The sequence below is a fragment of the Vigna umbellata genome, chromosome 6, assembly GCF_029865625.1.
Source record: "Vigna umbellata cultivar VRB3 chromosome 6, Vumbellata_1.0, whole genome shotgun sequence".
Taxonomy (NCBI): Eukaryota; Viridiplantae; Streptophyta; class Magnoliopsida; order Fabales; family Fabaceae; genus Vigna; species Vigna umbellata.
In genome coordinates, this window is record NC_142170.1 from 9,082,442 (window position 1) to 9,107,054 (window position 24,613).

General features: G+C 33.7%; 2 protein-coding genes across 2 annotated transcripts; one reads left to right on the forward strand and one right to left on the reverse strand.

The window, feature by feature from the left end:
• Positions 1-234: 234 nt before the first annotated feature.
• Positions 235-2,018, reverse strand: LOC124822485 (Peroxidase superfamily protein). Its single transcript, XM_047294491.2, has 4 exons — positions 1,686-2,018; positions 1,404-1,592; positions 1,126-1,288; positions 235-982 (listed from the first exon to the last, which is right to left on the reverse strand). The coding sequence occupies exons 1-4, from the start codon at positions 1,893-1,895 to the stop codon at positions 564-566; spliced, it is 981 nt and encodes a 326-aa protein (XP_047150447.2). The 5' UTR covers positions 1,896-2,018; the 3' UTR covers positions 235-563.
• Positions 2,019-22,408: 20,390 nt separating this feature from the next.
• LOC124822371 (Ubiquitin-like superfamily protein) lies at positions 22,409-23,377 on the forward strand. The gene has a single exon (XM_047294370.2). It carries the CDS (start codon positions 22,628-22,630, stop codon positions 23,375-23,377), a length of 750 nt encoding a protein of 249 aa, XP_047150326.1. The 5' UTR covers positions 22,409-22,627.
• Positions 23,378-24,613: the final 1,236 nt, after the last annotated feature.

The window sequence follows — 24,613 nt, forward strand, 5'->3', positions numbered from 1 at the left end:
GTTTGTTTTTCTTTTTGCTTAAAAAACATGTTAGTTCATTCACCAAATGATAAATGTTATTAATCAATAATTTATTAATCCATGACCAAGAAAAATTCAGAACCTGAATAAATAATTTTCATAAAAAACTTCAGAAGTATATTGGATCGGGTTGGTTTTGCTTGGAAACTCTTTCACATTCCTTATGTGCATAGTTTGGATAATTTGAAATGAATAAATAAATAAACAATCATCTTCAATTAAACAAAAACTGCATTTAATTAACAATAACAGTGAAAAATTACATCAATAAAAAAAGAACTACACAAAAATACATTAACTCTGCTGTGTGCAGCACAATAAATCTCCTCTAAATCCTGCTGCTTATTAGAAGAGATCTAGCAGCAAAGTTTGAAACAAGAATGACTATGAACCCACTTATTCAAAAACACATAAAAGTACAACAACCATGTCATAAGGGTCCTTTATCGGTAGACAACACATGACATAGCATAAATAACCAAACCCAAAAACAAACTATCAAGATTTACCAGGATTGTTGACCCATGAACAAGACAAGATTCTTAGCTATTTACAAATGCACAATGCTTCCTGATCTCTCCTTCTGTCCCTGTCTTGACCTTAATTCTTCCCATTTTCTCAATGGAACTGGCAAACTCAGCAAAGAAATTTTCAAGTGATCCTTGAAGCAATTCAATGATTTGAGACTTAGTAACTGCATTATTCAACAATGCAGCATCTGACTCGAACAGGCCCCTTCTCTTAATCACTTGTCTGTAGTAGTCAAGGTCAAATGTCTTGCGGCTTCCAGGGTCCATCTCAATCTTTGTGGTGTTCAACCTATTCAGGTCATTACACTTGAAGGTTTTCAGATTTTCAGCATATTCACTGTCCAGTGAAGGGTCTTGATCACCCTTCCCAGTAAAGTTGAACAAGCGGTTTGATAATGATGAGCAATGAGCCACACCAATTGTGTGAGCACCTGAAACAAGTTGAACTCTAGGCCATTAATTACTGAAGATTAGAAACATAGTTAGCAAATTCCTAAAAACTTAACGATCCATTCAGATATTCTGCCATATTTCAGTAAAATAATGCTTAGGAAATTGTTAAATAAAAAAGTACCAGAGAGCAGGACCAAGTCCTTCAAATCAAGTCCTTGGTTGGAAAACAGTGTTTGCAGGGTGGTGATGTTGTCAAATGGAGCAGGAATGTTATCTCTGGCTTCCTCCAAGATAGAGACTACCCCATCTCTTCGACCTGTCGGAACTTTCCAAAAGGGTCCACCCTGAAAGCCATAATGAGTCATTTTTTGTTATCAAAATGAAAGTGTCAAGATAAAGACGAAGCAGAAGTCTTTTGTGCTTATACTTCAGCTTTCTTGATAAAGATTAAGCTCTTACTGTGGCTACAATGGTGTCTCTGGCTGCCAAAGTTAGGATATCAGCACAAGAGACGACGCCAGGGCATTCAGCCTCAACAAGGCTCTTTATTCTGTCAATGAAGTCAAAGCCTCTGACTGTGAGATTTGGAGGAGCATTCTTTTCAGCCTGATTGGTTGTTGAGTTCAGTAGCACTGATCCATCACATCCCTGAAATGCTTCATGTTAGGTACCTCCTTCACCCAACACAGTACATTGTAAAGTGAATATTAAAGGAGCTTAGAGCATAATCGAACCACATACCCTGACGAAACAATCATGAAAGTGCATTCTGATTAATGCAGCTGCTAGGGAAGGAGCATTGTGGATATGCTCATGAACAAACTTCAAGATGATTTTCTCAGCTTTTGGGCAGCTCTTGGCATAAAAACCAAACTGAAGTTGAGCTTGAGTTGATGCAACCAATGCCAAGAGGCAAAGGCTTAAAAACCTGAAGTGACTTCCCATTTTCATGAAGCTAGCAGAAATCCAAGAAGCTTGGTGACTAAATATAATATGAACAATATATATATATATAACACTCAGATACTTCTTGAAAGAGGAAATTGCTTTCTCTCTGCTGCTGTTTCCACAACAGTGGCCGGTGATTTATAGTCCTTACGTTTAGGCTGTAAGAAATATGACAAATCATAGAGATGGTCCATGCAGCTAACTAACATGTGCCACAAGGTGATGCTACATGCACTTTACCATCCATTTGAACGTAATAATTGAATCATGTATAATAAAATAATGATTAGTTGGATGCACCCTTATAGGACAAACATAGCAAGTTCTCATAGTTGAATTTCTAAATACTTTAGCACACGTCTAACGATCTTAGTTAGTAATTTAAAAGATTGTGAATGTTGATACGTTATTCAAAGATCCCATACCAATTCTTCATCTTTGAACTATAAATATATTGCTTTAATCTTCTTGTATATACACTGTACTGATATCATATTAAACGCGAGATTAATTTGTACAAAATGTTTTTACATAACAGAAAATTACATTGTTAGTAATAAAATTGTCAAATCTTGAAGGGTATTTCGAGAAAAGAATTTCCTAAGAAGACAAAGAACACCAATAAGACCTGTTTTCAATCCACATAAAAAATCGATAACACCTCTAACTCAGAACATTAAAACAATAAGTTTGAGTATTCATTCTAGTATATTCTAATATAGTAGTCAACTTTCTTATGTCTTTATGTCTACTCAGTTTAAGACTTAGATTCACTATTTTTAATTATCTGTAATACATTGTACAGTATATATTATCAAGTATTTGCCGAATATCTCGTAACTCCAATTTTAGTCTTGGCTTAGAGAGGAAATTTAGAATAAACAATAAACTTACCTGCTACTGTGTACTATTGGTTCATTACTTTAGTTGTTCTGAGCCAGCCATCGTTCAATTAAATTAACGATGGCTACCTGCTGCCACCTATGAGCCATGACGTGCATGTTTATATAGTAATTAGTAGGAAAAAAAGTTGATTTGATCTAAATCTCATTATGATCATAAACATACTTTAAATTCGTCATGATACAAAGATAGAGACAGAAATTTTTGGTGTATAGAAAGGTCAGAGTGGTTCGCACATGCTACTTTTGGGTAGAGTAACAATAAACCAGAGTGAAATGAACTGGTTTTCAGTTCTTCTTCTTGTGCAGTAAAGTAGAAACATTCGTTTAATTCACATTTCCCAGTTAATAATATTACGAACTTGAGATTGCTGTTACCTCACGGCAAGTGTAGGTGAAGTTAAATATCAGCATTATCATTGTGGTGACCCCAAATCAAAATTCCTATAACTACAGTTAAATGGAGGAAATGGAACACAATCATGATGGCTAACAAAAGTTGCATGGATTGATGTGCTAATATTGACTTGGTCAAATTTCAAATGGAGAGATGATTGCATTTAAGTTGCAGTGAATTTGATGGAAATAACTGCACTTAATATTAGTGTAGTGGGTCCGTTTCATGTCATACTGTGTCCCACTTTCAATAAAGCAAGTTTGTTAGTTAATTTAAAAGCATATTCCAACTCATGTGCACATCGAATCCAGGATGCTTTGTTGAAAAGTAAAACCTAGAAAACCCCTAATCATGCAAGCTTTTTTATCAACCACGTTTGCGGTATTTCTTGTATAAATTAATGACAGGTCTTTTTGTGGATAAAAAATAATGAACATTGAAGAAAAACAAAGATTATTTCGTTAAGCCACGGTTTTCAACGAGTTGTTGGTCGATAATAGCTTGTGATCTGATTAAAACTAGTATAATATTCAAGGATTTTAGTTTGAGGTCCATTAATAGCTTTTAATTTGTTAAAACTAGTATAATATGCTAGGTTTTTAATTTAAGATCTTTTATTTTATGAAGTTAGTTAAGTATTATTAGGACTGCAAATATAAGTTTGAATTTCATATTAAACAAAAATGAAAAAAATATAAAAAAAAGCATGAATTTATTATCTCAAAATTTTAAGTTGAAATTGATTTTATAGTTTGTTATGTTAATTTATTCATTGTAAATTGATATCAAATGTCGCTTATACATTTTTCCTCAAAGAATCAAGAAAAAAATAGGTAATCAAATGAAATGAAACCATCTTCCTCACTCAAAAAACTAAAGTTATAAAATATTTTTATTCATAAATGTAACATCCCAAAAATACAGTATAAAATCATATAATAGGAACATCACATTCATAATACTTCAGATCAGTTCTTACAAAAGATAGGACGTACGGTTATGGCCGAACGGCCTTACAAAAATAGACGGGAGTTAACATTGTACAATGGCTACAACTAGAACGAACGGTTTACAAAATACTTATACCGAACGTTCCTACAAAAGAAGAGGCCAACAATTGACCGAACGTCCTAAGGTTCAGTCTTCACTTCCACCTCTTCTAGTGCTTCTTCCAGCAATTCTTCTCCTTCTGCTCCCACGCACAGGGTGATCATCGCAATGACAAAGACGAACGAACGAGAATACATGACAAGACAGGAAATAGGGTAAGCTTATGTAATTTAATTCAAGTATCAACATATATTTTACATAAGTCTAATAAAAACCATCATGTACAAAAATCATACATTTTCAACCATAATCATACAACAATGCATGCAAAGACTGTTCTTTTTACTCTGACTGTCCGGACTGTATGAATTATGTAGTTACGATGTTCTTGCACTCGTGGAAAGGTAATCTGGAAAACCATCAGAATTACCATAGCTGGAAACCCAAGCCGCCACACGAGGTTAGCCCTTCATCCCTCATTGTAGCTAGAAACCCAAGTCTACACATGAGTTTAGTCCGATAGCTGGAACCCCAAGCTATACGCAACCAGGCCTCCTGCTATTCTCACCACATGCGCCACCATTTTCTACTTGAGACTCGGTGACCATTAGAATGTTAGGATGAACGACAACTTAGTCTGACCATATTCATACTTTACCATTCAATAACCAATCTTGAGACATTCCTCCCCGGAATACTCTTTCATATTCATACTCATTTCATCTACATCATATTTCATCATCTTTCATTTTCAAAACCTCAAACCGAACCAATTTGAATACAGATCCCATACGATACCGAATACCGAACGTTAATCTTCAACCCTGAACGAGACCAAACACTTGGAGTGAGACTGAGAGGTCTCCAGTTTCGAAACAGATCAAGATCAAGAGAGTTACTATCAAGGTTGTGAAAGAGACCGATTACAATAATACCTCTCAAAGAATAATAGAATCGAACGTTATTTACAAGGTGAGCCAATTTAATGAACTGACTCATGAGAGTTTAGACCGAACGCAAATAAGCCTAGGCCGAGTACTAAGAATCTAGGCCGAACACCATTAGAAACTGACACTGTAGGACATCAAATAATAATAAGTGACGGGGTTATATGAAGAAACCGAACGCTATAAATACTTAGCTTATTTATGAGTTTAACATCAAGGAGAACGAGTACTAGTCGGAGACCGAGCACTGTAGAGATCGAACGCTATTGGGTTTTAGCCGAATGCTCTTATGTTAAAAATTAGATTACAAAATCAAGGTCTAGAAATTGGTTTAAGACCGAGCACCACTTAGTACGAGCACTTGGTGTAAGACCGAACACTACTTAGTATGAGCGCTTGGTGTAAGACCGAGCACTACTTAGTACGAGCGCTTTGTGTAAGACTGAGCACTACTTAGTACGAGCGTTTGGTGTAAGACCGAGCACTACTTCGTACGAGCGCTTGGTGTAAGACCGAGCACTACTAAACTTTTAGAGTAAAGGTTTGATAAATATAATAAGATACAATTTAACTATTACAAAACGAAGACGCTTGTTCTCAACTGACATTCTCTCCAAATGAAAGAATCTCGTTCCAACCAAGTCCACAAGAAAACCGAACACTATATCAAACGAGCGCTGGTCTAATACCAAACACTTATTAAGAACGAACGCTACTGAAAACGAACGCTTGGTCCAAGACCGAATACTCAAGTATAACTGAATGGTCAATACTGACTCTCGACAACATCCCTACCCATTTCATGGCTTTCATTAATCATCAATACTTTTAAACAACATACAATATTTCATCATCAAACACAATATCATTCCAGTTTCTCATCTCTTATATTCATATACTCATACAGTCAACAATGCAGTAACAACCATATTTCATATTCATTCAACAATCAACGAACATGCATCCATTCAAAGCAAGAATCTAAATCAAATTATATAAACTTCCCTTACCTCTAACGTAGTCGAACGCTCACAGATACAGAATAGGGTTCTCCTCTACCAGAGGCCTTAACGTTCTACAGTCACGCTTTAAGAAACTAAATCAAACACAAGACCAGAAATACTCAGAATGAGAGGATCAACTCATGCAACCAAAAATATGGGTTTACATGCGACAGAAAACACACAGCTGAGGGAGAGATGAACTTACCAGCTCGGAATAAAAAATTGATCGGTTCAAACGAACACCCTCGACGCCGGGAATGCTCAGGTGTGGTCTGTTCGATGATCGGAAGAACAAAAAGTAAGATTTCTTAGAGAGAAGATGAAGAAATCTAGAGAGAAGGAGGAGAAAATGAAAGTTCAGAACTTTGGGGAAGAAGGGTGCATGCAGAAGTGGCGTGAATTTCTGAAAACTTTGAGTTTTACTTCTATCGTCAAAACCGAACGTCCAATCTTCTGCAGCCACATTTTTTCTACTCACTACTGGAAAAGTAGGAATTACAGGCGGACTTTTACCGAAGGCCTTGAAGCCCTCGGTATTGAGACGATTACCGAAGGTTATGAAGCCTTCGGTAAGGACCTGACCAACTTAAGTCCCAAATTGGGTTCTTTGATCCCTAAGTTCACTTTCTTCAGCCTCGTCATTTTTGTCCATCTCCTCCCTTTCTTCACATAGTTCCCTCTGTTGCAATACGCTCCGTGAGTTTGTCCATTAGTCACCGGTGGTGGTCCGTGACGGTGGTCAGTGGTGCGTTGATCGGTCTTAGTTCATGGTGCGTGGTGTTTTCGGGGAGTTGGGGGCTAGGGTTCGTCTTGCGCTGGTTGGTTCGTTGAGGGCTGGTGGTGTGGAGGTTGAGGGACTCTGTCGAAGGGGCCGTTCTGGGCTTCTGTTGCTGTCGTGGTCGTCAAGCGGCATCTTGGTAGAGGTAAGTTCCACAGAACTTGATTCACACTGTCATTTTCATTTTGCTGAAGCATAAACACTGCTTGCTGCCTTCATCTACTTTTCATTCACTTGTTGCTATATGATTGAAGGAACTTGGTTAAGGGACTTCGTTGGAGTGGCTGACTTGTAGGGCGTGGCCGTCGTGGTGTAGAAAGGTTGCCATCGTCAAGGGCTATCTCGATTGAGGTAAGTTGTGCGTTTAAAAATTCATTATGAGTGACAATGTTATTGAATTTGTTTGATGTTGTTGTGGCATGAGTGTATGTTGTTGTTTGATTAAGAAAAATTGGTTTTTAATTGGAATGAGGGGCAAGGTATTGGCATGGCAGTGAGAAGGTTTAAATAACCTTAATCATAGTTTAGGGAAAATCAAAGCAAACGAGGTGGTGAAGATTGAGCAACAGTGGGAATTGTTTAACCTGTTGCGTTTGCTTGTAATGCTTGCAAGTGTGTGCTCTAAGTACGCAAAACTTGAACTATAAACCTTTCAACCTCTAACCTCCCCTTGATTTGCTTCCAATGAACGTACACATAATGTTATATATTGTAAATGGTTGATAGTGTAGCAGTAGGTAGCGGTCCAGACTAACCCCTAGCAGCAAGTCAAGTCATGCATCATCCAATAGTTTTTGATGCCTTTGCCTGCACTGCCACGGTAATAGAGTACTGTTTTTTTTAGTCGAATGCAATCATTGCCTTCTCCACCTAGTGAGTACAGTGGTTTGTCTATGCCGGTTGCTTTCCAGAACCCAGACCCAGTCAGTCTATTATGCCTTATGCTATTCCTATACTTCCTTCGTCTTGTGCAGAAAAAGTACCCCTCCTTCTGTCCTGCACTCCCATTGCTCTCTGCTTACACACAAAAGCTTGCTGTCATTTGTATTAGTCCAATTCATTCTATCATGGTGTATGTTGTTGGTTCTGAAATTCAAGGGCACTAATCACTTGGTATTATTCTTACAAAAGTATGTTAAATATAATATAAGACTCTACTAGGAAAGCCTCAAAGCTTATAATTATATCATACATATAGATGAAAAGCCTTTCATGATATTTTCAGACACTTTTGTAGAAAGTTTTCCTCATCACCATTATTCCATAAGCTTTCCCTTCAGAATCCTCTTAAAAGGACCTGAGGTGACTGTCATGATCAGTTTTTTACTGTAAATATTTACTAAATCAAATGGTGCAATGTGAAGAAATTAAAAATGAAGTTGGTTAAAAAGGTATTGATGGATATGTTGGTAGGCTGTTTTGAACTCATTTTAGAGTTTAAAGACAATGAAAATCATCAAACAAAGTTGCTTGAACATTCATTTGTGTTTAAATCAGTTTATATATGGTTTGTAGTACAGTAACACATTCTTGAGTGAATTAAATTGTTGTCCAGTAGCATTGGAAATATTGATTCCAGTAGCAAAATCTGCATAAAACAACATTTCTGGATTAATTTGATATCATGTGGTTTTCATCCAGATTTCATGGTTTTCAAGCTTTGTCCAAGTTTGCCTAGTGATTTCAACTGTGTCTAAAGTAATTCCAACTCAAATTCATCACAGAATAGTATAATTAGTGGTTGACTTTATCACAATCTAGTTTGAAATTCTGCAGTAAAATATAATTCTCGGTTCATGTTGTGCAAATTGTTTCTGACCAGATTTTGTGTCTCTAAATCTTGGTGCAAGTTTGTTTGAAGTTTCTAAACATGTTTCAAGTCGTACAAACTGAGATTAACCACTGATTTGTCAAAAGCATAATTGAGTTGATTCAAAATGCTGTAAAGCAGTGCTGTCACAGCTTTTCGCATGCTTTTTGCACCGTGCTTATAGTCTTTGTTTGGTATTAGGTGCTTCAATTCTGCTAGCTGTTTATCTGTAGTTAGATGTAGTGTTTTTAGGCATTGTTTGAGTCTTTAATTGAGCTATCCAGCTTTGAATGCACTGCTTTCTCAAATCTGCAATAGTTTTAGTTCATTTTTTTACACTTTTACCAACTACAACCGTGTTTTGGTGACTCTGCCTATTTCAGACCAGTTTAAACATTTGTGCAAGTGTTTTAGACCATTTGAAACTTGTTTCAACTGTTGCCTTGGTCCATTTTCATTAAATCTGCCAAATCATAGTTTGACTTCCCATTTTTGCTTGAAATTTGGAACTCAACAAGTGATAGTGTGATTCAGTAGATTTTGGCACAATTTGGTTGTTTCTATACATATATTTGGTGCATCAAAGTTCATCTTAACTGTTCCTTTGGTCACTTTTGCACCATTTCACCAAATTACATCTTACTACTTAGGGTTGTTTCAATATAGTAAGTGGTCCTATCCTATTTTACTGTGGCAGTTTTCATTGCTGTTTGACAATTTGAATCCCTTCAATTTAAGCATATAAAGTTGCTTGAAGTGGTTCCAAACAATTTTGAATGATTCTACAAGTGAAAACAAATCATAAACTCAACCAAATACACCCCTGCAATCCAGTTTTGAAAAGTCCAAAACCAGAAAAACCCAGAAAAACCAGAAAAACCCAAAACCAGCAAGGTGATAAAGACTTACACAAGGGTTTGACCTTCGATGTTGGTAAGAGAGTAATTAACTAGACCTAGGTGCAGACTAATTTTTGGGAAAATATATGGCCTAGGTATATCTCAAGGTATGAATGGTGTATCTTTGCTTCTCTGGTGCTACTGTTCTTTTGATATTTGTGTGCGATCTGCCTTGGATGTAAATGATTATCATTTTCTAGGCTAGCAGGTACCTGCAATACTGGTTTAAATATTATGATAAAGAATCCAATGTTATTTTATCACATGATATGCTATTTTTTTTCCCTTTTGAAATTTGATAGCTGAATGGAAATCGACTCTGCATTCTCTGCTATAGAATATAAGATGTATATAATCCTTATAAGGCTTCTGAAAAGGACTCGTGTACTGTCTTAATAAAAAATAGAGTTAATTGTTATTTTTTCGTGCCACTTACCGAAGGCTTTTGCCCCTCGGTAAATACCCATCTCATGTCATTACCGAAGGCTTTTGGCCCTCGGTAATTACCGAAGGCTTATGGCCCTCGGTAATTACCGAAGGGCAGAAGCCCTCGGTAATTGTTAGCGACAAGGGATTTACCGAGGGCTTATTGGTCGTCGATAAGCCGTCTGTAAATGGCATTTTCCGAGGGCTTTTGGCTGTTTCCGAGGGATTTTGGCCTTCGGTAATGTCCTTTTTTTTTTTTAGTGACTCTAAAATTCTAAACCCTCTTCTTGACACTTGGCTTTCACTCAAACGGGGTTTCTTAGTGGGTTTTTTTTTAAAGGTCTGACAATAAATAAGAGTATAACTAGTTTAATGATTATATTTAATTGATGTTTTGTTGATGTTTAATGAAATATTACTTTTTATTATAGTTTTGGTGTAGTTTTTCATACTTTATATTCATTTTTTCTTTTTTATTTCAATATATTTTTGTTAGAAATAATTCATGTGAATCTAAATTTAACATTGAATAAAAATAAAAATAAAAATAAAAATAAAAATAAAAAAAATTATATGAGAAAAATATTTATAAATCTAATATTTTGAAGTTTTATGTTAAAATTGATTTTAATTTTTTTATATGAATTGGACTTGAATAATATTTATATAATTTCTCTTATGAATCTTAAAAATAAATTCTATCGATAATATTAAAGCCGATTCTAGATTTTAAATACCTGTAATAGTATTTTAAGATATGAATTTTAAATGTATTTTGATAAAAAAAAAAAAAGAGAGATTATAAAATGATTCAATAATTATGAATTTTACTATTTTTTTCTCTTATTTTTAAAAGTATTTAATCTTTAATGAATAAGAGGAATAATTGTTTGTTTCCATTGGGAGAATTGAAGTTTGTCCCATTGTTTTTTATGTTAATAATTTAATGGAGTGAGCATGAAAAGGTGTCGGCAGCAAGGTGAAGGCACCAGTTGTGCATTGTCTGTCTGCGCTGCTATATATTATATTCAAAAGTTATCCTTTCGATTCCTGTAAATATTTGGAATTATATATACACATATATATTCATAAATAAAACAACTGTCAATTTCTGAATCATCAAATACTCACAGTGGGAGAAAAAAATCGTAACACTTTCCTAATCTATATTTTCTTTAAACGTGTCAACTAAGTGTTTGTATAATATATCATACAACTAACCTCTAATTTGTTTAGTTACACCTTCACTCAACTATTATTTAAGATGATTTGACTTGTTTAATTACAATAATATATATATATTTAGATTCTTTAGTTGTTCATAGAATTTTTTTAATTTGATTTTTGATTTATTAAAATTTTTAATTGAATTTTTAAAAATTCTAATTTGAATCAATTGAGTTAAAATGGAGTTAAATTTTTATACAGATGAAAGGTGATGTGTCGAGTAAAAGATTTTAATTTATTCAAAATAGCATTTTTAAGATATTGGCGTATTCTTTAACACGCTACATCCCAATAGGCAAAAGCAAAAGCAGTTGTTACTACCAATCAATAAATTTATTAAAGCAAATAGGAGTGGGATTTTTTTAATTATTAATTAATCAAAGCAGCTTTAAATTTATTGCATATTTTCTGCTAAATTCACAAATATCCAACTCAACCAATCATCGAAACTGAGAAGAGGCATTCTATTTCTATCCATTTCAAGCTTTAAAAAATGATGCGACTTTCAAGGCCTGTCTTCAAAGGAATGCACTTTACCAGACCAGTTGTACTTAAATAATCATATCTCAATCATTTTATGACTTTCTTAAAAACAATCAATTTTAAAGTTAATAAATATTTAAACAAAAATATGTATATATTTAGAATAAAATAATTATTTAGAATAATTTTATAAAGTTTTAATTTATTTTTTTTGTAAATTTTACTGTTTCACATAATTCTTAAGACTTTTTTATAATTCTAATTCAATGTAATGCTTTTAAAAGATCTACAGTCTTTCTAATAATTGGTTTGACTGTTATAAAAAAAATTGAAATAAAAATAATGATTTTTATTTTAAAATTTAATTTTATATGCTATACTAGCATATTCTAATGAAAAATCTTATGTTAATGTTATGATTCAATATATTAAAACATTCTATTAATAAACAGATAAAATTTCCTTATTTAACATATTAATATTTTACGTCTTCCTTATTATGAGTGAATATTAAAATGATTTGTTAAAAAATAAAATAACCAAAAATACCATAAAAGTAGTAGTAGTAATAATAATAATAATAAAATTATGTATAAACTTGCTTAGAATATTTTACAAATAGATGAGATAAAATTTATTTTGGATATCATTACACTTTGTTCACTTGAATAGATTTTGGAGAGAGAATGATTGAACGAATTTGAAAGAATTTGAAGATAAATTTTTTTGTTGTTTATTTGAGTAAATTTGGAGATAAGTGAGAATGAATTTGGAAGTAAATTTTTTAATATGTCAGATTAATCAAATTCTACACTAATTTTCACAAATTTTATTCTAAATTGACTCTCACTTACCTCCAAATTCACTAAAATAAACAACAAAAAATTTATCTTTCAATCACTCTCCCTCATAAATTAAGGAAAAGTTAGCTTAAAGTATAGAATAAATGATGTTTTGTTCACTTTTTATCTCTTTATTCCATTTCATATTTTAAATTCATCAATTATAAATCAATATATATATATATATATATATCTTTTGCTCCATCTTTGTTACATAAGTCTAATATTTTGTGCTTACTTCCATAAACAGATTCTGGCTGTAAAGTGTTCAAGGGTTACCTTTGCCACCAATGGTTCGATGCAACAATTGGAACATAATTAATGGAATCTCCTCCAACAAAGACAGATAAATTTTCGAATAATGTAATTTTTTACATCCATTTTTTCTGGGAAAAATCATCCTCAGACAAAGTTCCATCCCAGGAAACTTGGACACCACTCCATAAATTCTAATTAAATTTAACTACATTCTTACAAACCAGCTTTTTAAGAATCTTTTTTTTTCTATATTAAAAATAATATCTATAATGTTCTGATTTAGTCCAAAAATGAATTTGTATAAAACTGATTGAAATATGTCAGCTTTGTGAGGAAACTTGCACGCCAAACGTTCAATGTTAAAAATTTCATTTGAAGATTAGTCCGACAGAAAAGAAAAGGAATAAACTTTAATCGAAAGTAAAATATGATATGTTTCGGTGTACATTTTCCTGTGTGTCTCTGTTGCTCCTGGATGTCTGGGATGCGTGTTCTACTGTCTGGGATGTTTGCATTTCTTCCATTGTTGTTCTTCAAACTCGCCAAAAGGAGAGGGAGGTACCTGCAAAGATACTCCGACGCTCAAGTCAGATATGATTTATAGAGCTGAAGCTCTGAAGAGAGTAATTGGATACTGCTCTGAAATATTATTCAGGATCTCTAGAGCATAAAGAGAACGTACCTGGACTTGGGTCCTGTCACTGTATTTATAAGCAAAATAATAATAACCACCTTACCTAAAAGTGTGGTTAGTGGCTTTGACTGATATTTTAACTGTCTAAAATATCTAAGATATTTATGTTATTACATAAATATCCTTACTACATAACATGCCCCCCAAGTCCGAGTTAACCGTTCCGTTTTATGAACGTGGTAACTCTAGGACTTATGAGTTTGATGGAGGCTGTCTTCGCTGTAATTAGAGAGCGTGTGCAAGTAAGGAATTTGATGGACAAAAAGGAGGCGAAGACGAACGGCAAAAACCAAAAGGTTGAACAAATTTGAGGCCGAACGGCCAACTTCTTGAGTGCTCGTTAATCATGAATGTCGAGCGATGTTTGAACGCTCGCTGATACGGAATGTCGAGCGATGTTTGGACGCTCGTTGACGTGCATTTGATTGTCGAGCGTTGAGGTCGACCGATTGACTGAGTGGACGATCGTTGACATTTGATTGTCGAGCGTTGAGGTCGAACGCTGACTGAGTGGACGCTCGTTGACATTTGATTGTCGAGCGTTGAGGTCGAACGCTGACTGAGTGGACGCTCGTTGACATTTGATTGTAGAGCGTTGATGTCGAGCGTTGACGCTGTACGACTGACTGAATGGACGCTCATACACATGAGTTGGCGAGCGGTTGAAACCAAAGGGAGGCCGAACGGCCGACTGCTTGAACGCTCGTACATGGATTGTCGAGCGGTTGAAACCAAAGGGCGAACACCTTTGAGGCCGAACGGCCGACTGCTTGAACGCTCGTCCATGGATTGTCGAGCGGTTGATGTTCTGGGTGTTCTGGGGCGAACATCTACCAACGGGAGTGTGTCCCTTTGTTCGATGCACCTGGGTGTTCTAGGGCGAACATCGGCCAGCGGGAGTGTATCCCTTTATGCACGTGTTGTTCGATGCACCTGGGTGTTCTAGGGCGAACATCGGCCAGCGGGAGTGTATCCCTTTATGCACGTGTTGTTCGATGCACCTGGGTGTTCTAGGGCGAACATCGGCCAGCGGGAGTGTATCCCTTTATGCATGTGTTGTTCGATGCACCTGGGTGTTCTAGGGCGAACATCGGCCAGCGGGAGTGTATCCCTTTATGCACGTGTTGTTCGATGCACCTGGGTGTTCTAGGGCGAACATCGGCCAGCGGGAGTGTATCCCTTTATGCACGTGGGTGTTCTTGGGCGAACATCTGCTGGGTTTAGAAGTACTTCAGGATGATCGGCTTTCAAGTGTCCGCTTTTATGTACAAGATATGTTTATCTGCACTGTAAGAAATAACATTAAGCATATAGGCGAGACTGTTTGGTCAAGTTGCAAACCTGGCGGCTGGACACTTGAGGCCGAGCGTCAAAGAGATGAAGTGGTCGAATGCTTCCTGCGGAAATATGCGAACGCTAATGAAGTGATTGGCCGAACGGTTGCAGCTAAGATGCCGAACGCTAATGAGGCCGAATGTGGGAGCGCTCCTCTTGATGTATGGTCGAGCGGTAGAGACCGAACGTGAGGATGAGCGGTTGAAAGCGAAGGGATGCCGAACGGTTTCACACTGATTGTTTTGACGCTCGTACGCACTGATTGTCGAGCGCTCGATTCTGAACGTCGAGGCCGAACTTTGGCTGCTTGGACGCTCGTACACACTGATTGTCGAGCATTCGAGCACGAAAGTCGAGGCCGAACGTTAGCGAGGTTGTGTGTGTGACGTTTTGAGGAGGAACTGACTCCGGATGGCTGATAATTGAGAACAGAGTGGACGAACGTGAACGTCGAGTCCGAACGTTGGCTGTTGGGCGCTTGCACACACTGATTGTCGAGCGTGCGAGCAGTAACGTCGAGGCAGAACGTCGAGCGTTCGAGCAGGAACGTCGAGGCCGAACGTTGGCTGTTGGGCATGAACGTCGAGGCCGAACGTCGAGCGTAGGAGCAGGAACGTCGAGGCCGAACGTCGAGCGTAGGAGCAGGAACGTCGAGGCCGAACGTCGAGCGTGCGAGCAGGAACGTCGAGGCCGAACGTCGAGCGTAGGAGCAGGAACGTCGAGGCCGAACGTCGAGCGTGCGAGCAGGAACGTCGAGGCCGAACGTCGAGCGTAGGAGCAGGAACGTCGAATTGCCGAATGGTTGAATTTTAGGGATTAGAATTTGGGTTGAATGACGTGGAGGAAGAACCGAATCACGCGTGGATGGCGCGATTGTTGCGGAAGACGTGGAGAATGGGTCTGCGATCAGTTTGGCAATGCGGTTTTCTTGGAGGCGCCGAAATGGCTTGTCCCCGTGTTTGGGAATTTAGGGTTTTCGGTTTGCGAATTGTGCGATCATGGAGATGATAGGGATGACCTAACGGTGCTCCTGCAACAGCAGTGCCTGGTGGCGCGACGGAGGCTGATGGGTGGACCCGATTTGGGGATTGTTTTTGGATTTTGTGGAAATTGGAAAATTAGGGATTTCTATTGTAATTGGGTTTTCATTGATTGGAATTGTGGTTTTGATCTTCGCAGCGGCGATGATGAAGGCGGCAGCCCTCTCCGACGAAGATTTCCCACGTTTACCGACAAAGGAGACGGTGAAGCCAGATACAGTTCCGATGCGTCACAGTCCCTGCATCAGTCTTCAACCCGTTCTTGTATAATTGGATTGGGACATTGTTGTTTCCTCCAAATGGAAGGGAAAACTGGGGTGACGGCGTCGACATTAAAAGAGGCAGTGAAAGAAGTTTTCTCTCCCGCAAAGGGTGTGATTTAGCGGAGGTGCTCAATGGCGCGATTTCGCAGAGGTGCTCGCGGTGGCGTCGATGGCTCGCGGAGGAGATTCCTGGCAGTGATGCGGCAGTAGCTTTATCTGAAGAAGGGTTTCGTCAAGGCCGAGGCTCCTCTCGTGGCTTCTTTGGGTTGGCACTCGGCCCCACGGTGGGCGCCAAAATGTTTCGGTGTACATTTTCCTGTGTGTCTCTGTTGCTCCTGGATGTCTGGGATGCGTGTTCTACTGTCTGGGATGTTTGCATTTCTTCCATTGTTGTTCTTCAAACTCGCCAAAAGGAGAGGGAGGTACCTGCAAAGATACTCCGACGCTCAAGTCAGATATGATTTATAGAGCTGAAGCTCTGAAGAGAGTAATTGGATACTGCTCTGAAATATTATTCAGGATCTCTAGAGCATAAAGAGAACGTACCTGGACTTGGGTCCTGTCACTGTATTTATAAGCAAAATAATAATAACCACCTTACCTAAAAGTGTGGTTAGTGGCTTTGACTGATATTTTAACTGTCTAAAATATCTAAGATATTTATGTTATTACATAAATATCCTTACTACATAACATGATAAGTAACTAAAAATGATTAGCATTTTTATCTGGAATTAAAGCTAAGCAATGTGATATGAGATTTAGATATTTTCTAAAAGAAGGTTCAATAGTACGTTGTGAAGTGTGAAATAAGATTTATTATTAGGAATGGATGAAAGCAAAAATGGTTAGCTCCAGAAATTTCCTCAAGTAACATTACATGCCTCATAATTCCATTTCTGAAATATATGTTGGACAATGAACAAATACTAATAATAATAATAATAATAATAATAATAATAATAATAATAATAATATTATTATTATTATTATTATAAACATGACTTTTTTTTGTAGTATATGTGTTGCCCTTGATTGGTTTGAAGTGGAGCATGTTAGGAAATTATTATATAGGACAAAAATATAGAAATAAATTAAATAAGTTATATGAAAAAGAAGAAAAGGGTGGCATCTCGTTAGAGACAAGCGAATGGAGATTTAAGGACAGAGTGGAAGTAAGTAAGGTGTAATGTCATTCGCATCATCATTCTCATACCTTTATATATCCTATGTCTCTTTTTATTCCACCATAAATTGCATTTTTTTTTTAATTTTTTGTACTATTCTTTGTAAATTTTACATAATTTTTACAATATTTCTGATAAATATGGTTAGCATTTGTTTTTGTTCGGTTTACCAGAAAGGTTCATTGATCAAACATTGGACTCCAACAATATAAATATAAATAATTAACACCATTTTTAATCTAAAATCTTAAAACAAATTAATGAATTTTTATCTTATACTTTCTCATTTTTACTAAATGTTAGATTTATACTTAGATTTTCAACCATTTCAACTTCAAACCTTTAAAATATTATAGAATTTGAGGCCTTTAAAATCTTACTTAAACATGTTTTATGAATATTAATAATTAAGAAAAGATTTCTTTTTAAAAAATACATGGTTAAAATCAAAGATAATTTATTTACAACAATAAGTAAGTTATTGTGTGCAAGGCAGGTGTGTGATAAATAAATAGGAATATTTATTAATAAGTTTAATAAACATATTAAATTTAACCAATATAATGTTAATTGAATATATTTTATAAAATAATGTTATAGTAAAATAATGTTATGGTAAAATAATAACAAGGACCTTTTCCAAATCATTTCATTTTTCATTTCATATATATATATATATATATAAAATAGTGCGAGAGATGTGTTATTAAACCTAATTTCATTGAATGTGTGAATGAATTAGTACATAATTCTTTAAAGTTGAAATTAAGAGTATATACATATATTAGTAGATTAATAAAGACAAATTTAGACTAAGATAGATGCATATATTGAACTTGTAGCTAGGGATGAGAATTAGGTGGGGATGTGGATTTAATTATCCTATTCTTTATTTTTGAAGTAAAAATGTATCTACATCCACATATCCATATTTAGTGGATATACAATTTTCATTTCATTCTTATTAGATAATAGATATACCTATACTTGCTATATTTTTTATTTTACAATTCTATGTATGAATTAAGTAATTTTCATAAAAAAATAACTACAAAACATAATATTATTAAGTATTTAATTGTCATATATATATATATATATATATATATATATATATATATTAATATCAAATATTAAGAAAAAAAATATAACTACATAACTATCAAACAAGAGTGCTAAATAAAATTGGATAATTATAAAGTAATTATATAAAAAAAAAATAGAAATGATAAACTAAATGTCTAGAAATAAGATATGAATTTAACAAAAGAAAATAATACATGCTTTTTAATCACTAATAGATTAGATTAAAAGTGTTTTATTAATTTAAAATAAAGACTAGAATGAACAGTACATTTTTCATACATAATTTAAAAAACCAAATGATATTCATACACATACTCATTATAAAACTTTATAACAAAACCATGAATATCCATGAAAATGTGTGCATATGTATATCTGCTTAATAATTATTTTATTTAATATCAATACATTATTTTGTGTTCTAAAATAAAAAATTACATGTTTAATAAATTTATATCCTATTTATTAATTCAATAAATATACTATATTTATCAAAAAATATACTTTTTAATAGTACTAAATTAATTAAATTATATTTAATAATTGCATTAATTATATTTTGTGTTTTCATTAATTAGTATTTGTATTATGTAAAATAATACATAAAGGGATTAAATAATTAATTCATATAAGAGTAAATTATAATGACACTTTATAATTTTTTTTCTAATTATACTTGTTCATATCCTATTTCTTTTACCATTTCTTAAAGATATAGGTAATGTTTTAAATATAATTTGAAGAAGAAAAATTTAAGTAGTGTCAATGTAATCTATTATATATATATATATATATATATATATATATATATATATATATATATATATATATATATAGCTTTGTAATCTTACAAATTCTTACAAGTAGCTACAGGTTAAAAGTTGTTGCTATTGGATTCCTGCTGTCATCAATCACTTGCACTGGTATGTAACACACATTTTAAACTTATTTTTGTATTGTGCTTATCTATATGTTATACGAATACTCTTTAATAATTTTTTATTGTTCTTAGTTTATTGTTTGTCAAATTAATTCTATTACATTGTTTAGTTTGTTAGCCAATAATATGGTTGTCTGTTATATATATATAAGTATTCACTTTGCAGTTTATTTTCTTTTTTTTATTGGACTACTTTCAATATTGTTTCACTCTCAGAACTTCATCATGAATCCCTCTTTCAATCATACATATTTTTACACTTTTTAATGATTTTGTTCTAATTCTTCAATGGGTATAAAAAAATAATTTATTCATTCTCATATGTTCTCAAAAACAGTTACAGTTTTTGAAAGCATATGCTAAATCAATGTGGTTAGATGAAAAAAAAATCAGTTGTGTAAATACTGAAATTTAAGATTTTATGTTGAAGGGAGTGTTAAATTTTTATATTAATAATTCATTTTTAGGGATCCTTCAGACAAAAGTAAGTTATGTTAGAGTATAGAATGAATGGATGGAACAAATATAATAGAATGATATTTCTGACCAGGTTTAAAATTTCAAAAGATTGTTTTCACAAATGTAAAAATTAATTGCACATAAAAACAAAATGACTCAAAAATAAATAGAAGATAATGGATTGGTGAATTATAAAAAGAAGGAAAACATGTGAGATTGTGAAAAATATGATATAATTATTTTAAATTATGCTTTTTAAAATTATTTTAGATTCTTGATTTATTAATCAATTTTTTGGAGTGTTAATGAAAACCTTTTGTTATATTTTAGATGGTATATATTTTCTGAAAGAAAAATGAAATTATTTGGAAAGGTCACTGTCATTATTTTACTATAACATTATTTTATTATAACATATGGTGCACGAAGTAATTTGCGGGTGGGAAGAACAATTGTTTCATAAAAAGCCTAACCATGAAAAAACAAGCCATAGGCCATGAATTCTTCCATTAGAGATTAAGACAATCAATCCATTTCTTGGGACAAACCATCCAAGGTTCTCATGAAAATGCTTAGGAATTTCTGTAGACGGTTTCTCCGACACTTCCAAACCTTTCATCTTTGCATTTTTAATTTTCAAAAATAACTTTAAAATTATATTTTTTAATTGAATTTCGAAATTCGAGGATTTCAAAATCCAATAAAATATTTTTTAAAGACTTCATTAAATTTCAAAATCTTATAAAAAAATAAACTTTTTTATCAAATTTTAAGATTTAATAAAAAAAATTATTTATTAAATTTTAAAATCTGATAAACACAACAAAAATAGAGTGTAAGAGTTTTTGAATTATAAAAGACAATTTTTAAATTTTAAAATTTTTTGAAGATACAATATGAAATGATTGGAAGTAGATGTAAACAATCATTTCTATATTGAAAGGTTATAACAAAATTCAAATTTTGAACAAAAGGATAAAGCATGTTAATTAGCAAGAATATTATACTTCTAACTCAAAACTCTTATTATCTTTGACGGAGAATGTTTGAATATTGTGTTTTTGATAAATAGGATCATAAACTATTCAATGCTAAAACTCCCTATAATTTTCTATTCAATAAGGTTCTTTATTGTTCAACTCTAAAGATTGTTGGTTGCATAAAATATATCTCCATTGTCATTCAAGATAGATAAGTTCAATCTAAAAGTTCTTCCAATTATTTATATTCATTATCTTGTTGGCTACAAAGCATATAAACTATATGATCTCACTTCCAAAATTTTCATTTTAGAGATTTAGTTCCATGAAGCCATTTTTGAATTGCCTAGCAAGACCAATTTACTGATCCTTTCTACAAAATAAAAAACATAAGAAGGATTTTGAATTGTATTTTAAAAGTCATTTTTTAAATATCATATTATGTACCTTGGAGTTTTTACAGAAAAAACTTAATTTTAGATAAGGAGAAAAAAGAAATAAAAACTTATATTAGTTGTTTTTGTCTCTAACTACATCTAGTTTCTAACAGTCACCAGGTTCTACTATAACAAAGTGTTACAAATATTTTTCTCTCTATCCATTTTTAACTTTTTTTTCAAGTGTTATTTCATTTATTTTTCAAAACAGTATCTTATATTCTTTTTAACATTAGATCATTCTCTCAATCCTAAGGGTACGTTTTCATTTTCTCTCTAAACTAAAATTTTGTGCTTTTGTTCATTTGTCATCTTTGTTATGTTAAAGAAACCTTCTAAGTATTTATAAGTATATGCAAATAACATTGAAAATCCTTGAGTTATTTTTCTTTTTCAACTTTTTCTAAAAATCCCATGCAAAGAGAGAGAGTCTCACTTCAATATGAATGCACATTTTATTTCAGTAATTAACTTTAAGCCCAACAATATTGCAAAATTATATTGTATAGTTAGTCAGTATAGTTAGTTTCATATGTTGTATAAATAATTAGTTTGCAGTTTATCAGTTAAGTTTTTTTAATCAACAAAATCAAAGTTCTTTTCTTCTCTGTTTGCAATACTTTCAATACTTTTATTTTATTGGTTCTTATTCTGCACTTGAGTACGGGACAAAACTTTAAAATATGATCCTTGTGTTTATCTAACAAAAATAGAACCATGGTAAGAAAATTGACTTGAAGTTCAGGTATGACTTAATTGGACCTTGTAAATATACATGAGAGATATACATGAGAGAAGAATGTACAGAGTTTAGAATTTTTTTTTTCTTGGCTTGGAAGTTCTAAGTTATAAATATGCTACAAGAACATCACCTAAATTATAACAGAATGATTGCTGATTAATGGACTAAACTGTACAAAAATCTCAATGTAAATATGCTCCAAGTCTTGCTTGATTATAATGTTTTCTTTGTGCATTACCACTAGACAATGAGTAGTCAATTTCCGAGAATGCAGTTTTCAAAGATAGACCTGAGAATATAGAGAGGTGTTTTTGCGTGAATTGAGCTTAAGCCCCACATTCTGTAAAGTTGTGGAAAGCTCATATCTTTAACATGTTTTTAACAAATTACATCCCTTTGCTTGCAGAATCTCATGAGCCTAACTAATCATTTTGATTGTCCTCATAGTTTGTTACTGACACATTGGAAGTACTATTTGTGCAAATTAAAGCTGCTCTAACTTTCTGCTTTTGTTTCCCTTTTTCCTGCCCAAAAGCATCAGGCTCCACAATGAGGGTTGCTATTGTCACAAGAGCAAACCAATTTTTCATTGAAGTTGGTGCCCAAGAAACAGTTGTAGCAATCAAGAAGAAAATAGAGCAACTTCATGGGGTTCCAGTGGCTTCACAAGTCCTATCAGTTACTGGGTGGGAACTAGTTGATGGATTAGACATGGATGATTATCCAATAGTGACTGAAGGTACAAAAATTGACCTCACCATTAAACCAGCAGAGCCACACCCTAACAAAATGCAAATCACAGTGAAATTTTCAGCTAAAAAGCTCAGCATTGAGGTGGACAGAACTGACACTGTTCGTAGCTTGAAGGAAAAAATTCACATCATTGATAGCACCCCCATCAAAAGAATGACACTTTACTTTTCTGGGACTGAACTGGATGAAGATTTTAGAACCTTGAGTGAATATGGCATACGTGAATTTTCTGAGATTGTGGCGTTCCTCAAGACCATGAATCGATCAAGAGATGAACCTCCCACAAGGAAGTTAACCTTCGTTGTACAAACTTCTTCTAGCTTGCTTAATGAAGCCACCATTCCACTGGAGATGAGAGATGCAAACACAGTGAACGAGTTGAAGCAGTTACTGATAAGCAGAAAGATTCTGCCTGGTGATGACTATTTGTTTATACACAGACAGAGGATCATGCGTGATAGTTGTAGCCTCAGGTGGCATGGAGTTGAAAATGGAGACTGTCTCTATGTGTTTAAGGGCACAGTTAGCACTGGTGGGTTTGCATGAGCTTAATTCTAGGTATAATAACTATACAGTGTTGAAACATTTCTTTACATTATTGTTTGTTACATCTAGAGTTACAAGAGGAGACAACATTCTGTGACTCTGCAGATTTTGTTTTACTTTGTTTTCTTTGTATGTCTTTTGAAAGAATCTGTCATTTACTGATATTCTATACTCACTTTGTTTTGTCACACTTTATTCACAGCAATAGATAACTTGGATAGCATCGGTAGTAATATTCAAAGAAAAAAACATCATAGGAAAGTCATTAAAATTGATTAAATGAATGATAATCACGTAATTTTGTGGGAATCTCTTCCATTCTGTTCAGTACAAAATGACGCAATGCTAGTGATTCAGGATTTATATAAACTAAATCTTCATAATCAAATAAAGAGAGCCGTTGAGTGTTTCCCTAATTCTTCTTCTTTTGTGGATGAATTTCATGTTTACATTATTAGATAGAATGAAAGTCTTAAGAGTATAAAGAAGTGGCCATATATGACTGCTACCATTTTTAGCAATTTAGGCTTCTCTTCACCCAAAATATTGGAGGACAAAATAAAGAAAATCAGAATGGAGACAAAATAATTTATTTTCTGGTACGTTCAGATGCAGCCACTATAATTAAGAAGAATAAATATGAAGATAAAATAGTTAAATTTAACCTATATTCGACCAAGATGAAACTTTAATAACAGTAGCAAATATTAGTACTATTTTATTTTTTAGTTTCAGAATTCTCATACACGTCTTGTAGATCTCTTGAGTTCATCTTTGTTTATCATTATTCTTCCAAAATAACATGCATCAAGCATTTAATAGTGAGGTAGATGAGATACTTCAAAGTTTATTTTGTTTTTTCCTTCATTAAACTTGTTAGCAGCCAATTTCAGAATTGTAAACATCAGTATACGATAAAAAGCAAATAAAGTAGAATATAAGAATGGCATGGTAAAAAAGCATTAACAAATTTTTCCATTCACTTATAATCTTTCCAGGGTCACCTTTCAAAACTATTAACATTATTAAGGTTATCATATTTAAGATATTAGCTGTTTTTATTTTGGTGATTTTGGGCCGTTTTTGGTACATTAAGAGGGAAGATCTCAAGAACATGGAATGTTTGAATATATGGAAGCAAACCTTCAACTGAAGATAAAGGAAGCGGAACTAATGTTTAAAATCATTCCATTTAAAATATTATCTATTATATTAGTTGATCATCTTCCAATCTGG